Source organism: Drosophila rhopaloa, unplaced genomic scaffold (genome assembly GCF_018152115.1).
Source record: "Drosophila rhopaloa isolate 14029-0021.01 unplaced genomic scaffold, ASM1815211v1 contig_150, whole genome shotgun sequence".
Taxonomy (NCBI): domain Eukaryota; kingdom Metazoa; phylum Arthropoda; class Insecta; order Diptera; family Drosophilidae; genus Drosophila; species Drosophila rhopaloa.
Window position 1 is genome coordinate 2,562,900 of NW_025335029.1, and position 24,526 is coordinate 2,587,425.

The 24,526-nt window shown below is 36.5% G+C and overlaps 2 protein-coding genes across 5 annotated transcripts in view; both read right to left on the reverse strand.

Moving 5' to 3' along the window:
- Positions 1–21,761, reverse strand: part of LOC108049400 (solute carrier organic anion transporter family member 74D) — a 28,711-nt gene extending 6,950 nt beyond the window's left edge. Inside the window, exons 1-3 of one of the 4 annotated variants that reach the window (XM_017130570.2) lie at positions 21,704–21,761; positions 20,485–20,803; positions 4,800–4,833 (exon numbers count right to left, since the gene is read on the reverse strand). The gene's annotated coding sequence lies outside the window, so the exon portion shown is untranslated. Of the gene's footprint in view, positions 1–4,799; positions 4,834–20,484; positions 21,656–21,703 lie in introns of those variants that run through there. The other 3 variants (XM_017130571.2, XM_017130573.2, XM_017130572.2) reach the window with 3 other exon arrangements.
- On the reverse strand, positions 12,938–13,453 carry LOC108049402. Its single transcript, XM_017130575.2, has one exon. It carries the CDS (start codon positions 13,422–13,424, stop codon positions 13,008–13,010), a length of 417 nt encoding a protein of 138 aa, XP_016986064.1. The 5' UTR covers positions 13,425–13,453; the 3' UTR covers positions 12,938–13,007.
- Positions 21,762–24,526: the final 2,765 nt, after the last annotated feature.

Here is a 24,526-nt window from a genome sequence, read left to right on the forward strand (position 1 = left end):
TTAAAACCTTTTTTAATAATTCAAACCAATTAAAATATCCCAATATTCAGAGCTAAAATGACTAATTTAAATTGACAATTTCTTATCATTGTGTTCTTATTTTTGTCTATCGTATGGTATATGCTATATTTTTGAGTAGCCTAAGATCAAGGGTTTTACTAGTCGTTTATCTATAGACAATCGATCATCATTTAAGACTTTTATTTCTGTGCAGAATTTTATTATTGATTTCGAAAGATCTGATAAATATCTTAGTGTTTATAAATTAATGTAAAACCAATCGATCATCATTTAAGAGCTTTTGTTTCTAATTGGGCTTGGAATAAGTGGTTACTAAGCCATTGAATACGGGTTTTAATCTGAGATCTGTGAAATCAGAGCTCATACTGGGTAGTTATATAAAAAAGAGAATAGCTCCAGATAAGCCCTTGACTTTATCTCAACACCCTGCCTTATCTGTTTCCCACTTTCCCACAGTGTTCCGTACTTCTTCGAGAATCTAACTGGTGACGTAGATGGGCCAACAAAGCCAGTACTTTAGTGCTCGGTTGCCACTTATCGCTGCCATCGCTGCGTAATACTCCCCGCTCCTTGTTTTTTGCCCCTCCATCGACTATGCAGAAAAGAGTTTAAACTTTGGAGCTATTCCGATGCACTTGCTGGTCTTGGCCTGGTCTGAACCTGAACTCCTGCAGTTACCTGTTTGGTTTAAGATCGAGCTGCGGGCAGGGCTCGGGCTCATTGAACCCGGCTTAGAGCAACTGACCAGGTTGCGAACTATCGCCAGATGTTTATGTAAGACCCCGACCATCTATTGCCTTTAATTTGGCCTGATGGATGGTTAATTGTTCAATTTGCTGCAAGTGTTCAAATGACAGCCAGAGATTGCCGATTTATCAGTGTCAATCATAATAAATGCAATTAAACCACCCGTTTACGAAACTATCTATGGAGATAGGCCCATCTCGTTCTATTCGAGTGGGGCACATACTGGTTAGGAGAGATCGATATGTAGATTGTGGCAGAGGTTTCCATTTCAATTGGGCCCGCGACTATCATCATAAATACAATGTGAGGAAATCAACTTTTGATTTTACACCTGAGTGCAAAATGCAGGAGTTTTATTTAATCTATGTTGCTAATTTCAATTTGTTTTAGAGGTTACAACAAAAAAAGAATATTTTTTTACTTCCTTCTTTGATAATAGCATATATGTCTTTTGCAAGCCCTGTTTAATAAATTTTCTTCTGGGTCTAAACAAAAATAGCTTATACGTTTCTCAGAATGTCAATATTCTTAAAATTTACTCATAATAACTTGAAAGCTTTTATTGGTTTAAGGTATTTTTGTTCAACAAAAGCCCAATGTTACATTTATCTATTTCTTGTTGTTTAATATTTTTTTGCAAACTATGGATAAAAACTTTTTATTTTTGATTCAATCTTATTTTAAATCAAAGCCTCTGCTGTCTAGTGTAATAAGAATGGTAAAGCTGTTGAGGAAAAGGGGGAGATGCACATTTTCTCTGCTCATAGCGTGTGGATTTTCCGGTTTTCCTGGCCACTTGCAACACGTCTTCCCTCTTCCGTCTTTGGTCTTCGGTTTTCCTACTACGTAACTGAGTTATGTATGTATGTCCGTGTGCTTCTCGCAGAGTATGGGTGTGCATTTGAATTGCGCAAGCGCAACTATTGCAAATTGCATACCAAGCAGCTCAGTGGCCGATGTTGCTGCTGTTGCTGTTGCTGCTGCATGCCAACATGCAACAAAACCAGACACGCGGGCAACGTGCTGACTAGACGCTGACAGCAGCAGCAACATCGTCGCACAGCGGCAACATCGTCGCACCGCAGCAACATGGCAACAAACAAGTGCAAAAGCCGCAGAAGAAAGCCCCAACAATGGCTAGAAGCGGCATTGAAAGTAAATTGCACACTCGACCAGCAACAGATGCCAGTTGCAAGTCCAAGTTGAAGTCGAACCTGCAGTTAAGGCCTGCTGCAGAGAGCCTGGAAAAGTGGTTTTTCCACATTTCACTTTTAGCATAGAAACGATTTAGAACCTGTGCTGTCGCAGAATCTTTTATAACCAACAAATCTCCATGAAGATTGCTCATTAATGGTTAGAACATCGATTTATGTTTACTTTTCTTACAAAGTTTAAATTTCAAGACATGTATTTGTTTGTTCTTATTTCCCCCCAGACATCGAGTCATTTTCTGGGCTTCATCCCCTAGGGTCCCCAATTCGCTGACCAATCAGATATGGCCGTTTATTGTGTTTTGACTTTGACCTTCACATTGAGAACTGAAATTCGAACTTGAAGCTCGAATGTGTAAACAAACAGTTGGACAGACAATAATAATAACAAAAAGCTCACAGCTTGGCTATGACAAACGATTATATTATAAATATGTAGCTGACCACTTATATACGCAGCTTTATGTATGTATATTTTAATTTTTCAACCTAATTCGCGGCTCTAAAGTGCTGAAATTATCCAAATTTTTGGGGCAGAAACTGGCATGACTCAATTTCGTTTTTATTTTATTTGTTTTTTCTTAAATCCTATTATAAAATGTTAATTTATTTTGTAATCGCCACACATCAGGTAAAAACTCCATAAAACTTTTTAAGCTGAAAATCTCGGATTATAAAAATTATATTTCAATGCGATTAAGATAAAATAAAAATCCCACATATGTACATGTGTACGGATATTAAAGCTTGTGCTTTTTGGTGTTTTAAACTGGAACAGCCATGTAAAACATCTGGGTTTGGTACATATAAATACAATATAGGGTACATGATTCATGGCAAGACAAAGGGTGTGGCTTTCTTACCAAAAAACATCGACAAAAAATACTTTAAACATTTTAAGCAACTAAGAAAATTTGGTATACCTAAAAAAAGTAACTGAATAATACTCTTACTGCAAATTAAATAACCTTATTTGATATACAATAGTATGATCAATAGTATTTATTTTAGAGACACCATAAAAGAAACATTTCAATTTCCATACCATATTATTTTGGTATTTCTCAGCAAATGAAAGGCTTAGTAAATATATTCACTTGTATTCACATTCAACTGTGTATATATTACATTTTTTTGACTGCAGTTGCTTTTCTTTATGCGCGCATTAATATAGCGAAACAAAAACTTCCTTTTTGACGGCGCTTGTTAAAAATCTGAGAAAGGTAAGAAACACCAAAGCAAATCAAAAAACGAATCGAAAAAAAATGAAGAAAAATTAACAAGCTCAAAATGGCAGCCAAGTGTGCATAAATTTTTGAAATGCCCGCAAAAGTCCAAGCCGAAACAAATTCAAAATAAAGAGAAAAAAAACTTAATGAAATGCAATCAAAAAGGCATTCCAAGAGGACTGCATTAAGTCCGGGTTGGACTTGGAGTCCAGTGTTACCTGGTAGCCACTCTCGATCCTCCAATGCCCCCGAATATCTCGCGTGAAGATCAGTACATGGCGCTGACGTGACGTTCTCGACGCAGCCGAAAAAAAGACATTTATTTCCCTTCTGGATTGGATATACCTATATAGGTACGCATAAAGGTTCTGAATAAATGCGAGCGGATTGCTTTTTGCTTTGGCAGCGAACAGCTTACATTTGTCATTTTGCGCAGACAGTGAAACGACATTGTTTAAAAAAAAAAACGCTTACCAAATATTTCAGCTTACAAATTTTTTAATATCATTATATGTAACTATAAAATTTGAGAGATTTTATATAATTGAAATAATAAAAGTTAATTATAGTAATCGACTTATCAGTTTGCCTCAGAGATATTTAATAAATTGAAAAAGGAACTTATGACTATTATTTATTATTTAAAGTTACGTATGTATTCAACTGACCAAGATAGTATCCATTTATCATATTACATATTTAGTTCCCATTTTTAAATCGCTTTTGACCCACTGTACTGGCAAGGGGGAAAAAAGAAAGCTTGTTTCAAAAGCGCCAAAAAAATTCTTAATTTAAAACAGAACAGAACCTTCTGTCTCTGATTGATTGAGCCGCTGATTTAAGCGGCTTTTGGTGGCCAGGACTGCAACTGGTGGACCATCGAGCAGGCAATTCGAAGGAGGTGTTAACTTGCCTTAAATGTTCTGCGGACTGAGTAGTACCGTTATGGGGCTAATTGAACTTTTATAAATTGTCCACTGTCATCGTACGATTCTCCCCCTTTTTTGAGAGCGGCTAATTTAGCATAATTTATTTATTCTACATTGATTTTTTCAATTAGCAACCAATTATACGGCAAGACTTCGTCATGCGCAGAAAGTTTGGCTCATTTGCATAACACATATCAAGCAAATGATGAATAGCCATTCAATAGTCTTCTCAAGTGTTTTGCCTATTGGAGTTAGTTCACTCGAAGTGTCAAGTTGCTATCCGACAAAAAAAAATCAAGAAAACAGCAAATATAGAGAACCATAGCAATTCGCATAGATACGAAACCAAGAAAGCCTGCTTTTGGTACTCATTACTCATGAGTATTTGTTTATGAAAGTTCTTAGCAGGTTTTTTGCCTCTCAAAGTTCTCCAAAAATTCATTTCAATTGTTTAACGAACAAAAAATCCCTGCATAATTTTCACTGAGTGCGTGTTTGTAATTTTTTATTTATTCAACTTTTTGGCGTTTGTAAATTTCCACTTGTCTTTTGTTAAGGTTTCTTTCTTAACTCTTTTGGCGCCTGACTTTTTATGGCGTTCCATTTTAAATTAGTTGTTTACTTATAAAGAACTTTAAAATGGGTTTTTTTGGTCAACTCACTTTTTTGTTATGCTTGAGTTTCTCTGGTTGGTAACTGAAAGTATAAAGAAGGTAAGAAACAGGTAAGATTTGGTGTTCCGTTGACATTAAGCTACATAAATAGAAAATATATATTTAAAATTATACAAAAATACATTTAAAGATCTTATCAACTTTTAATGGAAGCATGTTTTTCCAAAATATGGGACTTATTTATGGGAGCTAAAAAGAATTCCTTATGTAAACTTTCCTTATTACTTGAAAACATTAAATTGTTATTGCGTTTTTTAAGTGATTGCTAAACTTAATATTTTCCATATATAAATTCTTCACACTACTTGTTAAACATTGCAGCTGTCGAGTGTTTCTTAAATTTAATGCCCATAAAATTGGCGTCATAAAATTGTACCCATATACACTCAGCTATAATTATAAGTCCGTATATAAATGAGAACCGCGTTTAGTTGGGTCATAACAATTACAGCCAGACCGATTAACAACAATTTTGAGCGGCTGCAGTGCGTGTGAAAAAAATGCAACGAACATTATTGTTTATTAAAATGAGCGAAACAGCGAGCAACAAGAAAACCTATTAAATGGGGGCAAAGTGTACAATAAATGTAAAATGCAAATCTTGTCTGCGGCAAAAATAGTTGCTGACGCCTCGGCAAAGCAAAAAAAAAATTGTATAAAAATAAAAGATAAATGAGCACAACGGCCTGTCGGTGTGCCACAGTGTGCGTGTGTGTGTGTGTGCGGTGGGCAAGCAAAATTGCATTGAGATAGGTCAGTCACACACTCACACAGGCAACCGAGTGCAGCGGACTCTCTTCTGCAACCGAAGCTCCACTGTATGTGTGTGTTTGATAACTGCTCTAATTACGCTACCTAGGGGTGGTATTTTTTTTACCACAATTGCAATCCCCTGCCAACTGCAAGAACACAAATTGCAGGGCAGGCCATAAAAAGGAAAACAAGTTTCTTGCATCCACATCCATGTAAAACTTACACAATCGCAGAGCCGCTCTCTCGATTCACTTTTCTTTGTGCAATTTCAATAATTTGGCGAGAGACCAGAGAGCGGGCTGCACAAAGCTCTTCGCAGAAGAGAGAAAATGCATCCCATAAAAAAAGAGTGCCGGAAATCTCTTCGTTTACTTGCACTTTCTGCTGCACTTTTCAGTGGAAAAAGTAGTAGATTTAATAAATCATCAGTTAATGTTCAAAATTCTAGATTAGGCCAACAAATGCCGTTAGAAAGGCGAATTTAATTGAGTGAATCCAAACAGTTTAATACATAGTTTTTAACTACGATATTGTAATTATGTTGAAAAAAATATTCAAACTATTTTAGGGTCCTGTTGCTGACTTAAAATTCAAAGTATTTATATTCGTGCACTTTTTTTTTTAAAAAGATTTGATTTTTATTTTTTTTTTTCTTTTTTAATAACTTATTATTTAAATATGTATATTTAATTTTAATGAAATAGATAAAGCAATATTGTTAACTGGAGTATGCAATGAGCATAAATTCAATAACTGAAATTTTTAGCCGCACATCCTATTTCTTTTCTCTTCCATTGCTCTCATTTACATCCCTTTTTTTCCACATTTCCCGGACCTAGGACAACGAAATTGTAAATGTCCAAGGACGGGAAAATCCAATCGAAAAGTACCACCACAAGAGAGCTTTTTTGTGTGGCAAAACCCGAAAAAGGCTCTCTATAAAAAATAAGGGGTCGGAGGTTGGGCCCAAGGAATACAGACAATATAAAAATTATTGCGCAGCAGACAAAAAAGGGCCTTTCCTTTGTCTAGACGGGCAATTAAAGGAATGGGATAAAATCAGATATACACGACATCTAAAACTCTTTACAATAGGAGCGGCTGTTGGTCTTTTGGTGACATAATTAGTGAAAGTAAAGTTGAAAACAATCGTATTTTCCGAGCACTGGTGCTTCGAAGGCGAAATGAAAACGAAACTCAAATTCGAAATGAAAACGAAATTATTGCAAAATCTAGGCACGCACACTGCCAGCCGACTAACGGTCGCTCTCTCGCTCTTCCTCTCTTGTTTTTCCCTCTGTCTGTGTGTTTGTGAAAAGTGCATTGACTTGTCCGCTTGTTGGTATGGGTGTTTACTTGCCCCTGTATGTGTGTGTGTGTGTTGGTATGTGAGTGGCATGTGGCCAAGATTGCAATGGCCAATTCCAATTTGTATTTTGACTGATGCAGTTAGCTACTCTACTCCACTTGTTTATGGCTAAAAGCAAATATCACAAAGTGGGGGTGTTCATTTGTTGACCCAGGGGGCGTTTATTTCCTTTCTAAGTCGGGTGTGTCTTAGAAGTGAATCAGGGTTCCAGAAATAGCTAAGGAAATGGGTGGGTATATTGGCAAAGGTTGCACACAGCCAGAAAGCTGCTAATGTATAATAACTTTAACAATATTTCCATTTAATCAAGAGCTTGTAGTACTGAACAATCAAATAAAATATTTACCTATTAACTAAGATTTGTGTGTATTTTTATTGTTAACTGTATAAAAAGGTATTTTTATTTCATATTTGTATAAAAGTTTCTTTTCGTTATTAAGAAAATAAATAAAATTATCATGTTTTACTACCTTACAATGCCTTGTCACACATGGCGTATTGTTTATTTGTGTAACACCATCGCGTATACGCCTATTTGTATGGTAAGCCTATAATCATAATAAAGCACTGCACTTTCCAACGCCCCTCTGAAAACAACTTTTCGACATTGTCGCATCAGTTTTTATTGTATCAAATGTGCAAAATCCGCAAAGTAAGAAGAATAAGAAAATGGATGGGTGCAAAACTAGTTTAGTAGGAATCTGAGAGCATTCGCTTTGTGCTGGCAAAGTTACGTGGCGCTTAATTGAATAAGTGCCCTGGCTCGCGGATTGGATCGAGACGAATGTGTGCTAAATTGATTGAGCTGCAACGAGTGCCATAAATTAACGGACAAACATGGAACAAGTCTGCAGCGGGTTGCATATATCGTATAATTTCCACAAAAAAATCACAAAAACCCAGGCCAAAACGGAGACAGAAAGCGAAAACTGGGTCAACCTGATGCAGAGCGGCCTACGCAGCTCCATTCAGCCACATTCACATCCACATCCACCACCTCGTTGTCTATCCGGCCGCAGACGTTACAAATATGTAACTCAAAAAGATATGCAGCTGTAGATGCAGCCCAAAAAATAGGAAAAAACAGAAATAAAATAAATAAAGGCAGAGGCAGAGGCAAATGGAAAAAAGTGTAACCCACGTTTCGCTTCATTTGCTCGCACTGGAAAAGTAAAAACGGCAGCTACACGACGCCAAATTTATGTCTGCTAAATTTCACCCACGCAGTTGCCAATAAAAACAGCAGCAACATCTCCAGCAGTAACAACAATGGTACTACCAACATCAAAAGATTGCTTCTATTTCTATTATGCACTTCTTATTTAGGTAATAGTCTTCTTAGCATAAGAATGCATCCCTAAGCCTGTTCTCAAAAGTGGAAATTCCATAAATATATTCAAACGAAGTTGGATTTGGCAGTGAAATTGTAAAGACAAATCATTTGATTTTATTTCTTATATATTTATGTTATTAATTTGGGATAAGAAAAGATACTAACAGCATTGCAACTTTACAGTGAAATCTAACTATATAAATCATCTAGTTAGTTTATTTAAATGCAAATTATAAATTACTAGCATCTATTCAATGTACCCCGTATCCACTGTACAACTGAGGGAGATGGAGAGATTTGTGCTGCCCACAAAATCGTGATTCCGCCAGTTGCCGCCGCCGCCTGCCACAACGTTCACTTTCAAAATCAGTGAAATGTGACCAAAACAAGAAAGGAAAGCTAACTTCGGGCGGAGCCGAAGTTGATATACCCTTGCAGAATATTATGTACATTATATTCTCCAAAATTATTCATATGATGCATTCTTAATACTCATAAAAAATCCCCACTTCCTAACTTTACAAACACCAAAGTTATGGCATTTTCGATCAATCAGTTATATGGCGGCTATAGGATATAGTCGGCCGATCCTTATGACATTTGGTAGGTCGGATTGATTGGCCAAATATAAAACCCATAAAAAATCCCAACTTCCTAACTTTAAAAGCACCAAAGTTATATCATTTCCAATCGTTCAGTTATATGGCAGCTATAGAATATAGTCGGCCGATCCTTATGAAATTTGATATGTCGGATTGATTAGGCAAAAATAAAACCCATAGAAAATCCCAACTTCCTAACTTAACAAACACCAAAGTTATGGCATTTCCGATCAATCAGTTATATGGCAGCTATAAGATATAGTCGGCCGATCCTTATGAAATTTGGTACGTCGGATTGATTGGCCAAATATAAAACCCATAGAAAGTCCCAACTTCCTAACTTAACAAACAGCAGAGTTATGGCATTTCCGATCAATCAGTTATATGGCAGCTATAGGATATAGTCGGCCGATCCCGGCCGTTCCGACTTATATACTGCGTGCAAAGGAAAGAAGGGTGTGTGCAAAGTTTCAATTCGATATCTTTAAAACTGAGAGACTAGTTCGCGTAGAAACAGACAGACGCGACAGACAGACGGACAGACGGACAGACGGACAGACGGACAGACGGACAGACGGACAGACGGACATGGCTATATCAACTCAGGAGGTGATCCTGATCAAGAATATATATACTTTATAGGGTCGGAAATGTCTCCTTCACTGCGTTGCACACTTTTGACCAAAATTATAATACCCTCTGCAAGGGTATAAAAAAGTGAATTGATGTTGCATTGTGTTCAGCTGTCTGTTTGTTAGCTATTCGCATTATTCACTTGGCTTACAAATAGAGGTTAATTTATTGTGACTTGATTGAGTCGAGCATGCGCCTAAAATATGCCAGAGAAACTGCCTCTGCGAAAGGTGAGTCAATAAATTATACAATTATTTTAATTTCCATTTTTTGGCACGCTATTAAAAATAAGGGTTATTTAATAATATATTTTATATTTTTACGATATATTAAGTATTTCCTTAAATTACTAGAACCTCAAAAAGTTGGAAATACCTTTTTTTTTAAGAGGTAGCAAGCCTTTAATATCAGCTATACATTTATTGACTTACCCTGCTATTTAAGACGGTATCCTTTTGTTTTGCTTGAAGTTTATTAGATTTTCTGCTCATAATATTCTTAAATACCTTATAAGACCCCAGGATTGCATTTCTTAACAATAAATATTGTTAGGAAGTACTATTGATGTTATATCAAGTACCAAGACTTCGAATGACTTTCGGCAAGTCTGCAAAGTTTATCCCTGATATGCAGTATTTATAGTTTTCTTGCTGTAAGAATGCGTGTTAAATGGCAAGTTATCGGGGTCCGAGTAAGAATTGCTTGTCTCAATGTCAAGTTTCTTATATTATTGGAATCAATTACACTGGTCCAGAACTCCACTCACACACTGGCACAAGTTTTAGATGCAGATGGAGATGAAGATGCAGATGCAGAAACAGATACTGATACATATTCATGCTGGCGATGCAGATAAACATCCGAGCGAAGAAACCAGATGAAAACCGCGTTCGCTGCATCCGACAACGACCTTCGGCGCCGATCTGACATTGAACACTGGCTATAAATGGAGGCATGTACTCGCACTCGTATCGTGTACATTGTGCATTGTATTGTGCGGGTACGGTACGTGTACAGTGTACATACCTCCTCGTCTTTTGTTGCTGTACATGCTGTTGACATAATTTATCCAGAGCATACACCGGAAAAAACATCAGTCTCCATGCCACAGACAGTTTTGTTTTAGTGGCCTTAATAATAATACAAAAATATATTATTTTTGGTCGGGGACTAAAACAAAGTTGTTTAAATAATAAGTAGGTTATGTTGATATATAGCGAAATATAATAAAACGAAGTTTTTTTATTGTGTTTAGGTTTCAATTTAAACCACCGTAAAATTAAAAAAACAATTCACTTAATTCTTACTAAAACTTTCTGTCCATTTTCAACAATTTTGAAAATGTTTAAGATAACTTTTGGTTTCATATTTAACCGCCGTAACTAAAATTAATATTCTTTTGTATTTTTAAAAGAATTTATGTAAATTCTTACATAAATAATCTTTCTATTTTAAACGGTTTTTACTATTATTTTAGATGTCGTTTTAAAAATGTGATTAATTTTGTTCGGTGCATGCAAAGTGTGTGTTTTGCTTAGCGCTTTTCGCATTTAGCCAATTAACTCAATGGTGCCGAATTCAGTTGTCGATGGAAATGGAGATGGAGATGTCGGTGACGCGCGCATTCCAATCCGTAGCGATACGATCCAATCCGGTGCGCGTTTTAGTCGCCACTTCATGTTGCAACAACTTCGGTTGCTGCTGCTGCTGCAGTTGCAGTTGCTGCTGCACTGCTGCACTTGACTTACTTGCCTGGCGGTGTTGCATCTGGTAACTGCCATCGCCATCGCCATCTGCGCAATGCATTTCACTTTCATTATGATGCAGTCAGTTTTTGCCACTAAAAATGGCAACGGGGCAATGCCAATGTGTGGTTTTTCCAAGCCAAAATGAAAACCAGTCGAGAGACTGAGGCTGCAACGCCAACTCCATCCCGCTCGCACTGATTGGCAGCAACAGCAACAACAGCAACAGCAACAGCAACAGCTGACAGCTGCACTCACCTGGAAACTCACCTGGACTCAACTCAACTCAACTGAAGTCACCTGGTCTACCTGTGTAGGCGTCGCTTTTCGTCGGTTTTCGTCTTTTGTTTCTGCCTCGCATGGGTTTCGTTACTTGTTTTTACTTTCTTCTAATAGATCGTTAGCTGTGCCATGAACTTGCAATTGATTGCTTATTGTTAAATGAAAATGGAAAGTATTTTCCAGGCAGGCATTGCTTTTCCTTTTTCGTGGCTTTTCATTAACGACGCCTTTTGTTTTGTTTTCGCAGCAGCAGCAGCAACAACAGCAACAACAGCAACATCGGCAGCGGCTTTCCCGAAAAATGTGCAAGGGGGTCAAGCATTTAACGTATTCTTGACTTGCGTCGGCCGTTTTTATTGATTTGCCAGCTGAGCAAACGGAAAGCGAAAGTAATTACCCTTAGTCATGCCCACACTCAGATATATATAAGTGTAAGTACACCCAAATACCGGGAGATATAGATGTGGTACGACTGCTCATGAGAATTCCCCAAGAAACCGAGCGATAAATGCAACAACCCCCAATTGCATTAACAGACTTTCGTGTGCATGTGTATAAGTATATTCGTGTGTGAGTGAGTGTGTTGCAGTGTGCGTAATTCGCCGCCCCTTCCTGCCACTCCCCCCGCTGCCCCTCTGCACACACGCAACAGAATCAATTTTTATTGGTTACACAACAACGACGCCAGCAGCGAAGGAAAAGTCCAATGACCCCGGCGACGACTCATGACTTTTAGTACTTCTCGGCATACACTTCATAAGGAGCATGCCCAAATTACCCGGTCAACTTGAAACGGAAAGAAATGTTGTTCATATTATATAAATTAAAAAAAACTCAAAAATATTTCCTTGAACTAAAAACTTTATTTCATATTTTAAAGATATAAGAAGTCCATTCAACAAAGTTAGTTAGTTAATCTAATTAAAAAAGAATAAAAATGAACACCTCATAATTTATTTAATATCTTGGTATATTTCATATAGTTGCATAATAATTACACATTAATTACTGAACGCATGTTGAATTTTGTATATATATTGATATATATCAATAAATAATATTTTAATAAAAACCCAATTGTATGATTATCAAAAATCTAGCTTAGGAAATTGTAATTTAAAAATATTAAAATATTATTTTTTTTAACCTTTTAGTTTTCATTAAATCCAAGTACTTTAAAACTTTAAAAATTTATGAAGAGTATGTCGCGTTCAGTCTGATAAGACTCGTTGCTTTCTTAATATTTCCCTCATTCCTGCTCCCTGCTGTTGTGTCTTTTCAGTTGAGTTACTTTGAGTAAATAGCCGATGCATCGGCTACTGTTTGTTTTGGTCAGGCGCACAGATCTGTGGGTATCGGTGGATCTCCGGAGGAGGATCCCTCGCTAATGGCAAAACAACAAGAGTCGCTTGGGTAAACAACTACATTTATTTATTGACGTGAATCATTTTGTAACCAATTTAATACTCGTATTCTCGCTCAGAAACGCCAGGTGCCCTGAATGCCGCCGCCGTAGTCGTTGCGGTTGTGGTCGAAATTCCGGCTGGCTTGGGCGTAGGCGTCGATGCTGCCACGCCCATCGCGGCTTGAGAACAGATTGTGATTATACTGGAGACTGGCCTCCCGACCCACTTGGTTGTCCTTGCTGGCGGTGATCACCAGGGAACCACCCTCGGGCGATCGAACTCGACGCACCAAAGGCATCTCCTCGAGGAACTCCTCCGGATCGGACAACTGGGATTCCTCAGGATTTGGCACCAATAGCATCTGCCCGAGGAACTCCTCCTCCTGATCTGCCAACTGGGATTCCCCAGGATATGGCTGGGGATAGCCGGCCACTAAAGCCACCAGGCAGCAGGCGATAAGGAGCACAATTCCGCACTTTTTGGAGGACATCTCTACTGGGTAATTGGTTGAATAAAACTGATGGAGAACTAAGAAGTGGTTCGCGTTTTTATAGGAGCCCCAGCACAGTCCAATGGGATTCACCTAAGCGGGGACTTCTACTAGGCATCCCATTGTAGCTTATCAGCTGGGCACGGTGATTTTTTGTTAAAAGGTTCATCCCATTCGGGGATCCTTATCAGCACCTTTTGTCAATAGCAGAGAAGTGTGACTTTAAATCCAAGTTCTCACAAGATTTTATACATAAAGTCTCACAAGATTTTATACATAAGGTCTAATCTGATTATCATGAAAACCGATTACACATGGTTAGCAAACCAAATCAAACCACATTTAGAAAGTATTATTACTCAGAAAATTTAAATAACTTCTAAGACACGGGTATTGTTTTTAGTATTTTAAAATATTTTCCCTTCTTAAAATATATATAATATAACAAATATCTTTTGTGTTTTTATACAACATCATGGAAATATCACATAAGACTTTAGGCAAACATAATCTCTAATAAATAACATTGAGGTTTAAAAGACTTGAAATTGCTGATTAAATAAATATTTACATATATATTAAAATATAATTAATAAACGATAAGTATAAAGTTCGAAAGGGTTTTTACTTTACACAATTAAAAAACAATAAAATTAAAATAGCATAGAAATGATTTATTATATTGTACATTTAAAGTAAGCAACAAAATGACTTTTATCATGGCAACTAGCTTCTCTAAGGGCTTCCCCTCCCAGCAGTCTCCTTAATTATGTTAAAATATCTCAATGTATGCTAATTCCCAGCTGATTAAGAGTGATATCGACGTGTTTCTAATCAGCCTGTAAGAGGGGCGCGCTCTGCCATAACTTTTCTTTTCTAAACGCATTCAAATCGGCCTACGCAACAGACTTTTTGAGATAACGTCGCACGCATCGGCGGGCCGAAAAGCTCTCAATAAAAAAACACAAGAAATCGGACAAAAAAAAAGCCGAAAAATCATAAAAGAGAATTTAGTTCAAATGAGTTCGTTGACACAGAAACGAAGAAATCAAAATTTAGTTTTCCTGTGCTGTGCGTGCGATCTACGCACGATTCATTATAGACTCTGTGGTATCGGACTCTTTTCGTTTTTAGTTATCAACGCGTAAACGAAACTCGAGTACCAAACATCGGGGAATAAATGAATGCCTAATCGCAGCCGAAACCCTTGCAAACCTTGCCATGAACTTGAATTCGAATGGTTGTGAAAGTATATGGTATAAAATTGTGCCGAGTGCCGCAGCACTTCTCTTGATTCTTTACGGCGACGAGAACTGATTTCTAATCACATTTTCGAGTGCGGTAATTAGATGTGCGTACCGCTCGCACGCGTACCGCTCTCAATGCGAAAGTCTTTCTTTTTGGCCCATAGATCATTTGCGGGTGAAAGTTTTTGCATGGGTACGCCTCGCTTCTGCGGCTCCGTGTTTCTTTCATTTACCTTACTGGACTCTGGCCTTATCTATTGAATATCAAGTTGTGCATTTACATCTTTTGTCACCTGTGGCTATTTATCTCGCTGACTTACCCGAAGCCCACGGGGCGTATACACAATGTGAAGTAGAAACCGAATTGGGTGGGGAAAAAAAAGCATAGAAAAAGATATAAAACTTCAGAGACACGTGTCGATATCTGAGAAGTTGCCAAGTCATAATTGTAAATTTTTATAGATCTACCCGAGAATTCGGGGAGGCCTCTCAGCCAGAAAAACAATTAAGCCGAAAAATATCAAAATTCATTGAATGAAAGTCTATATGGTATATATCAGTGTGTGTTTGCCACTTGGACAGCCATTTGTCTAGGCCCAAAAAGACAGACGGCATAAAATGCGTGGCGTACGCACGCTTTCAAAATAAATTATATATGCGGCGATGATACGATTTTATATAGGCAAATGCGTATATATATATATTTAAATATTGTATATCCGCCGGTTTCTGTATGTGTCGTTGTTTCGCTTGTTGTTTTAAAAAGATTTATTTGCCAAAAAATATGACGACGGGAAGAGCAGTAAAATACTGTGTGCTGAAATCGCAAATGGGCAACTTTTTGCGGCTGCCCCTTTTTGTGCGGTTTTTGCTCTTCAACTTTGTCAACAAAGGAAGGAGGGAAATGCAGATTAAGATGAATAAGTGGAAAGACAAGGGAGGATATTTTAATTGACTATAGCGAACATTAAAGTCCCTTTTCGTATGGTGAAACCTCTAAAATTTATTAGAAATCGATTGCTTTTCCAATGCTTATGCATATTAATAATTTTCCAAATCTTCAAATCTAATTCTATTTTAAGTAATTGTCATTGAAAAAATCATTTAAAATGTCTTCGATATTATTATTGTCCAAGACTTTGTAAATTATATTCAAACTATTTTTTTTTAGTAATTAAACATGTTTAATAAATTTGTAAGTTTAATAAACGCAGACACACAGCTCATTTAAGTTATTAATAGGTTTGACTTTCAGAGGTTCGTTTAAAATTCAAATTGATAGTATTCGTTTATAAATAGTTTTTTTTTATCTGCATATAGTTAAAAATAGCCTATTTTGTTTACTATTTATAATAATAATAATAAATTGTTATGATATTTTATCTAAGTGGTGACAAACAACTAAGTTTTCTTATTTACAAAACCAAACCGGTTTTTATTTTCGCTTACTCACTTAAGGGCAATAAAGTTTTAATGAAACTAAAGTTTAAAGAACTAAAAACCTGTTTTATTATTTTCGCATATACAATGCTATTATTTTGATGATCCATTTAGGTAATTTAATGCTATATCATTTAATATCTATAAAGTTTTTAACTGCGAAAAATCGAAAATATTCCGCGAAACATTGATTTCAATTTAATGAAATCTAAAAACGGAAGACCCCACAAAGAGGAGATACTTTGAGAAATATACTTCGGAGAATGGCGAATCGAGAGTGAAGAGATGCTGTTGCTTGTGGTGTTTTCATTATTATTGTTGTTTGTGTTATGCGTTGCGTTTAAGTCAAGTTCAAGGACTGTCAATTAAATTGAAATCACTTGCTAAAGACGCGTCGCAGCGAGCGGCAAAACAAGCTTCCAGATGAGTAGAGCCCGGATTCCGGGGAGGGGAAGAGGAGGGGGTCCAACTGGAGACCCGCTTCTTGTGTATCTATGTGGCTCTGTTTTTGCTCGATTTTGCACGCAGCTCGCTTACAATATATCGTTGTTGCGGATGCTGCGTAGTTACAGTGCGGTAATTGCCGCTGATGATCATGATTCGTCTTCCTCTCGGGCTCCATCATCTTCCACGGGCTGCCATCTTCTAGGCCGGTCTTGAATGGCTCTTTTGTATGTCATCCAGGCTTTGAGCAAGTCAAGTGCGACTTCTGGTTCGTTAATCGTTCTCAAAACTGTTGCCATCCAGTCCCCGATATACAAATATCTCGAGTGGGGCTTTTGTCTGTCCAAAAGAGAGGGCGTGTCCCCGGAGAATGTGGGAATTTATCTCATATAGTCATGATTGGCATGGGCAATTGGGGCTTTTCGAGTGGTCTAGGGAGTGTCAAACAAATGTTTTTGAAGACAAGCCTAACGTTATGTTAAAGGTTTCCCTGTCTATCAAACAACTTTAAAAATCATTCGATATAAATATTTATTATGAAAATATAGATTGAACGTTTCCTTTGATCTCAGTTATAAGCCGAAAATAAATTTATAATAAATTAAAGATTTTAAAGAAGTCTGTTATTAATTACAAATTTTATTGACATTATAATTTTACTTAACTGACAAATTAAATAAACTTTTTTTGGAACATTTGCATTAAAATGACATCTATGTATTTATAGAATAAAATTATTTGAATATTTAGACAAAGTTTCTCTCAATTCTCTATTTTATGTAAAATCAAACAGAATGTACATTTTTATTAAAATTAAATATAACTATATATTACAATTTTAACTAAATTTTACTATATATCTATACAAAAAGTTTTACTGATTTCCAGATTCAGAATGATATTTTCGTATCTTTTCATTTATGCCTAATTTTTGTAAAATATTCATAACGTAAAAGTGGCATCTGGCCGCTGGTCCGACTCAAAATCGGTCGACTAAGGCGGTAAGCACGACCCCAACCCAGCCCAACGACAATGCACGGCCAGGGGCAATTCCTAACTGTGTTTTTAGGCCAACTTTCGGTTTCTCGAAATGCGAATCGAGGTTTTCATATCAAATGTGGTCACAGCCAGCGGCCTGAGACGCTTAAAATAAATGCATAATTAATGACGATTTGCCTGTACGTATTTGTTTCTCCAGTTGATTAACATAATGCCAAATACATACAGTGCCATATAAAATTATCAACTTGGACTTGTGAATAAGACTTATTTGTGTACAACTTTACACGTGCTCTGGCAGACGAATAAAGGAATATCGAACCACTGAAAAATCGATACGAAATGACCAAACTTCTTGAAAAATTTCCTTTGTGTCAACGATGACTAAATGTACCAGCACATTTTATTTGGCCTTTTCGTGATCAAGAAATGTGTTTTTAAACGCCAGGCAAATAAGTGAAATGTCAATCCATCAGATATGAAAAGAGTTCTGAGGAAACGGAAATGGGGTGTACCATTTATGTATGTGGAACTGTCTGTCAATATTTGGTCAATAAAAAACATTTTCGCTTTAATTCGTTAATCAATACACTAAAGTTGTTGTTGTATGCCTTTTTACCGCATTTGTTGATTTTTTTTGTTAATTTTGTTTTTATAAATATTTTGTATGCCAAGAATTTAAATTAGTAGTAAATCTGGTTTTCTGATTTCGGGTTAGTTGTCTCGGTTCCCCAGACTTTTTCTGCTTCTCCTGCTGTCGCTTCCCTCAGTTCTACTCGAATCTTGTTTTTGTCTGCCGCTTCTCATCCGATTTCTTCACTTTTCTGCGACGTTATTACAGGTGAATTTTGTAGTTTTTTCCCTGTTGTTGCCGTGCTTTATTTTTCTGGACTTGGGACGCTTGGCGAAAAAAGAGCGGAATCAGAAAACAAATTAAATGAGTTTGGCTGAAATCGAAATGCTTTGGGCCATTGATCATTTATTGGTCGGCGGCGGCGATGAAGTTGAAAAGAAACAGTGGAAAAATATAGGAATGGCGAGGCAGACAAAAACGTTGCTTATGGGAAACACCTTATAAGGTAAGAATATCTTTTGATTGCAAATTTCTGTTCCTCTTTTATTTACAAAATCTTTAGTTTTTCATATTGGGTTATTTGTAGGGCCTCCTTTACAAAAATATATTTTACTGTATTTATTTAATTTATTTTCTTAGCTTATATTTTACATATGCCATACAAACCTATACAAATATCTGGGCAATAATCAAAAATAAATTCATTTTAATCAAACTAAAACAATCTTATAAGTTTCTGGGGACAGTTGTATTTATATTACTGTAATAAAAACTCATATTAAAGCAAAAACAAATTTGAAATTACCTATAAATATGAAAAAAATATAGATTCCAAAATGGTAGCTACTCATTTGAGTATGTATCCATGAACATGATAAAAAAAATTTAACTTCATACATGTTATTACTATGGCGCAAAAAATTGTTTTCTTTAAGATAATTAAATTTTTGTTTCAGAAAGTAGGTATATTATAACGAAAATTAATTAAGTAAGATCATAATTAAAATACAAATGACTTAAAAACACTTAAAGAATTTACTCTGTCACTTTCAGATGGGTTTGGCGCGTTTTGTTAACATCGTTTATGTGTTTAATTTTGCATTCTGAAAATAAATGGTTCTGTAAATGTGTACTCATTCAATGCGATCAACCAAATATATATAAATGGATAATAAAAATCGGTGATAACGAACTCGATGTGGGTCAGACGGAAAAGAGTGTTTCTTTCTGGTTTCTGGGCAGAACAAACACTCTTATGATTGAGGTACAAAAGTGAAACTCGATGATTCTGAGCCGATCGTTGCGGTATAAACATTTACATTTGATTAAACAGTGTTTATTGACTGTTTTCGTTTTTGCTTTTGTTCGATTTTAATGCATTTCGGTGATTTTCGGCTTTCGTTTTGCGAGGACCAAAAAGAATGCAGGAAAAAACCCAACCCAACCCAACCTCTGGTATCTGTATCTGCATCTGTGCATCTTTATCTGTGCGTATTTATTTTGGTTTTACGGCATGTAATTACCGAGGGAAAGAGGAGCCAGAAAAACACAGAGAAGTGGAGTGTATTTCGTATTCTTTGGCTGGCTTTTGCTTCTCGCGTCTTATCATTATTTTCCAGTGTGTGTTGTGCGCTTTCTGATTGCTCTGCCCCCTTTTAACCTTCGTATTTAAGAAATTTCTTAACCCATTACGATTTCACTCAATACAGTGTATGATTTTTGTAGGCCGTCCAACAAAAAATTACATGTTTCACTTTCTCTGGCGCCTGAATAGCTCCCCTCAGAAAAAAATAACAAGAACGGCGTTGGAGAACGGAAAGATAAATGCTTAGACATCGTCTGCCCTCTCTATGGTATTTCGAAATATCTTTTTGGGTTTCTGTTTTTGTTTTTCCCCACATCAATCAGAGAATGTTTCTTTCCTTTCATTTCTTTTGTGGCAGCATTGAAAAGGGAAATTTCTTTAGCCCAATTAAATGAAAAGAAACAAAATCAGGTTATTCCATGGATTTTGTTTTAGTTAAGGGGAGGGCATGTTTGTTTAGCACCGATCGTTTTCTTTGAAATTTTATTTCGCCGAAAAATTAAATACTCACACGAAATGTTGAAAATTGTATTTATTTTAAAGAATGCATTTTTTTTTCTACACATCTCTTTTTCAAACTCGAATGTTCTTTTGGTATAATAACTAATATAATTTATGTATTTTAAAATAAAGAACGATTTTTAATTGTGAAAAAGCATTAAGAAGCGTATAATAAGTATTTAAAGATATTTTTTAGTTATATATTAGCACTGAGGATTGAGGATTTTGTAGGTTTATAAATTAAATTTTTTTTATTTAAGCTGTACTCACGCTTATCGTTCCTGTTTCGCTTTCTGGTTCTGTTGATTTTTTCATTCAAATTTGCTACGCAATTTACGCGTCTAATTTGTTGCTGCCTCCGTTTGCCGCACTGTTATTTTGTTGCTTTTTCACACACAGAATTTTTTATTTAATTGCACGCATAATGGACAAAATTAAATGCTAAATTTGTATGTTTGTGCGTTAAAAACACGCACACAGCCTATTGAAAATTGTATTTGCGGCTGGGCTTCAATAAAAATAATTTTTCAAGCACTCACTGAAAATGGATTTGGCACTTTATTTGTCATCAGCGGTGTCTTGGGATTTTCTAAAGACAGAGTTTGGTTAAGTTGTTTAATTTAGGACTGTAATAACAGGATTCTTTTACAAAATTCTGAAACCTCAGTTTTTACTTTTGTAAGGTATTGAAAAAAGTTTTAAAAAATTGTGATTCTTGGGCACATTTATTCAACTTAAGTAATCAAACTATGTTTTTGTAACACGTATCTTTTAGTTATTTGTAGAATTTTCTTTTTAAACTGGGTTCTAGCTCTTATAAATTAAAAAATGTAGATATTTTGATTGGCGTCCAAATATGTGAGATATTTTCTCAATTTAACGTTTTAAACTGGGTTCTTGGGCACAGGTATCTTATTTAGATATTTTTCAATTCAAGTGTGGGTATTGGAAACCGAAATCGAAGCCGATTCGGAACGGAACCGAAAAAGACGAGCGACGCGTGCACTTACAGCGACGTCTGAGCGGCAAAAACTCGAGAATAAGCAAAGTGCGGCTCAATTTATACGACGAAAACGCAGGCAAGAAGATACAGATACAGATACAGCTCTCCTGGTATTGGTGTATCTTGAAGATACTTCTAAATGCCGCTCTCTTTCGCTCTCTTCGCTGTGGGGGTGGCCTCTCTTTATCGCCGCTCTTTCTCCGACGCAATCTCCCACTCTCGCTCTCTCACGCGCTCTGTGTGTTTTGGTTATAAAAATGTAGTAGATTTTTGGCAGTTATCTGTTGTTATTTGCATACGCTCAATATGCACGACCCACATTGTTGTTGTTGTTTTGTTCGCAGGGTATAGAAAATATACGTATATACATGTGTATTTATTTAAGCTGGCATGTACGCATTCCCATATAAATAAAAACACAAAATGTACATATTATCTCTCTCGCCCCCCACACACATACACCCTCACCGGCACTCGCACACTCACACGCACACGCTGCCCGTCGGAACAGTCCGCACACGGTCACAATTCGAGTACGAATACGCAAAACGGACTGAAAACAGCCGAAACTTTTTCATCGACCAACAGCCGCTGCCGCTAACTCTGCCTCTGCCTCCGCCGCTGCCGCAGTCGACGTCAGCAGCGCAGCTGTTTGGGGCTGTTGGGGCTCTGTTAGCACGCCAAAGCTGTTAGTCTGTTAGCTCAAATGCTATCGCTGTTATCAGTGGCGTGGGCTCTTTTATCAAATTGGAGGATCAGAGAGGTCAAGCGACCTCCTTGCATCGTTGCAAGATTGTTCCTAGCAAAATCATTGTTTAAAACATTTTTTTCTTGTATTTCAAACAATTTCTTTTCCGAGCTTATTTCAAACAAAACTTTTTAAGTTTAAAGGATTTAAAAATACATAACCTATTCTGAAAGTTTGAAGATCAAAGCCAAGGATCCAATATATAAAGAGTTATCAACATAGTTTCCCCATAAGTCTTATGCACATCGATGTTTATTCCAGTCGAAGAGAGATATAAGTTTAGTTTTATCAATAATATACATCTTAATCGCGTTAGGGACGGTTAAATGTGGTTTCCGACCATTAGTTTCTTCGTTAATATTTTATAAAGAGTATGTCACCCCCTAGGAAATATATAAGCCAAATCCCCCTTACAACCCCTGCGAAAGCCACTGGATGTTTTGTGTGTGAGTATGAAAGAAAAGAAAAAAAGAGTGGGGCGTACTCTGATTTGATTGATTGATTTTTCTTGTCATTTAGAAAACTTTAGCTTATTACAAGTATATTTTTAAATCCTCGAGGACATTTTTAAAGGAGCTTACTCTTTAAAGAAGGAATATCAAATTGAAAAATTGTTTCTTTTCTTTGTCTTAAATTAAAAACAAATACTATTAAATAGTTGATAAATAGTACTGAAATAATGATTAAATTAAATAATTGTTTTGAAATTTGATGCAGTTGTTTTGTGCTTGCGAAGTGATTATTGGGATTGAAGGGTTATCTTTAAAGCCATGCATCTGAGTATTATATGTACTGCAGCTAACTTATAAAGCTAGTTCAATTATGGAGAACTATGTATTCTACATTTCAAGCTGTAATGGAATTTTGCTTGCGAAATTCCTTTACTTACTTTCTGGCCGTCTATTAATATTCATAAGTGCATTGCACATATCAATTGCATATTGGGCGCAAGGTCGTCCAGTAGTCGGGCAGATAGGCAGACTGTCAGATACTTGCAAACATGCATAGTCTATATGCAATAATCAAGCAAATTGAGTGCAACAGACGCTGGCGAACCCATATCTATTGGATATTCTTTTGGCCAACTCCAATCGATATCGCTGCGATTCGCAGCTAGACGGTTAATTACGTGACATGTTAGACTCGAAAACAAGTTAAACACGCTCGTTCGATTTGTGTAATTAATTGCAGACATCAGTCGGTTCGAGAGCTCACAAACAAATTCACCTCGAAATGTGCATTGAACTTTTGCAGTTGCTTTTCTCGCCGACTGAATGTTGTTTTCCCTTTTTCGTAGCTCGCTTTTTGTAACCAATTCTAGTTGCACTCCGTCGCTGATAACCCTCAGATGAACCCATGGGTGTGGTGGGGGTACGGTTTTGGGAGGGGTCGGGGGTTTTCGGATGGGGGCACGGAGGAAGTGAGCCGAGCAGCTGATGCAGACGTGTGTGTTGATGTTTCAGCCTGTAAACAAATGGCAAGCAAATAATGACAAAGTCGGAGACGATATTCCAAAAATGTTCGTTATTGTTTGTTGTATTGACTTCATCGCTGGGCTTATCGCTAACCGTTGTCAAATCGAATAAACATACAAAGCGGTGTAGTAAATACAGTGGAAACTCCCTAAAACTATCTGGCGTTTTTTATAAAGAAAATTGTTGACAGTTTTATCTTAAATACATAAAAACATTAAACCATAAAAACTTAAATTTCGTCTTTCAAAAATAGTAATTATTATATTGAATGTACTTTATTACAGCACATTTTCCAAAACTTACAAGAGCTCTACCAAAACGTTGTTACTATTGTTTTTCACCGAAAATCCAAAAAATACCTTTTAATCCAATTTCGTTTTAAAAAAACATTATGTTCGTATACATTTTAAAAAATTAGTTAATTTCTATGGGCTAAACGGACTGGTGGTACAAAATGAACCCTCCACAGTAAATTGCCTTCAGAAGTTTTTTCGACTTTGAAAATTTTATAGAGAAATGCCTAATCTTACAGTATAATTTCTAAAAAATGAACTAGTTATTTTATTGCCTGATTAAAAAGTGAGTTTGGAGTGAGGGATTACGCTTTGCCTAATCTTGACTTGAGGCAGGAAGCACGCTGATGGATTGTTAGAGCTCGGAGCGATCATAACGCACTGCTGGCTGCCAATGTGTGTCAATTGTGATAAGAAACTTTGGGTGGGAGGTATGTATAGTCATTGTATAAGATCTGAACGGACCTAGTCGTTTCGTCGCAATTGAATACGGTTTGCATTCCTTACGAGAGTATTTATGCCTCCCACTCCGTTTTGCCCACTCCACGAGTGCCTGCCATGACTAATTAAGAAACCAAAAAAATAAGAAAAGAAGGCAAAAAAGCTGCTCAAATTCTCAGCATTAAAACGTGCCGACAACTTTGTAAAGGCTGCCAAAAATGCACATTTTTATTTATATTCACATATACGAAGTAGGGACATGCTTTGGAGAGTTGCATTTAACTTGGTGGGGTAACTTAACTTACTTATGGCATTTAAAATTATTTAGACCTTGGGGCATTCTTTTTTTTGT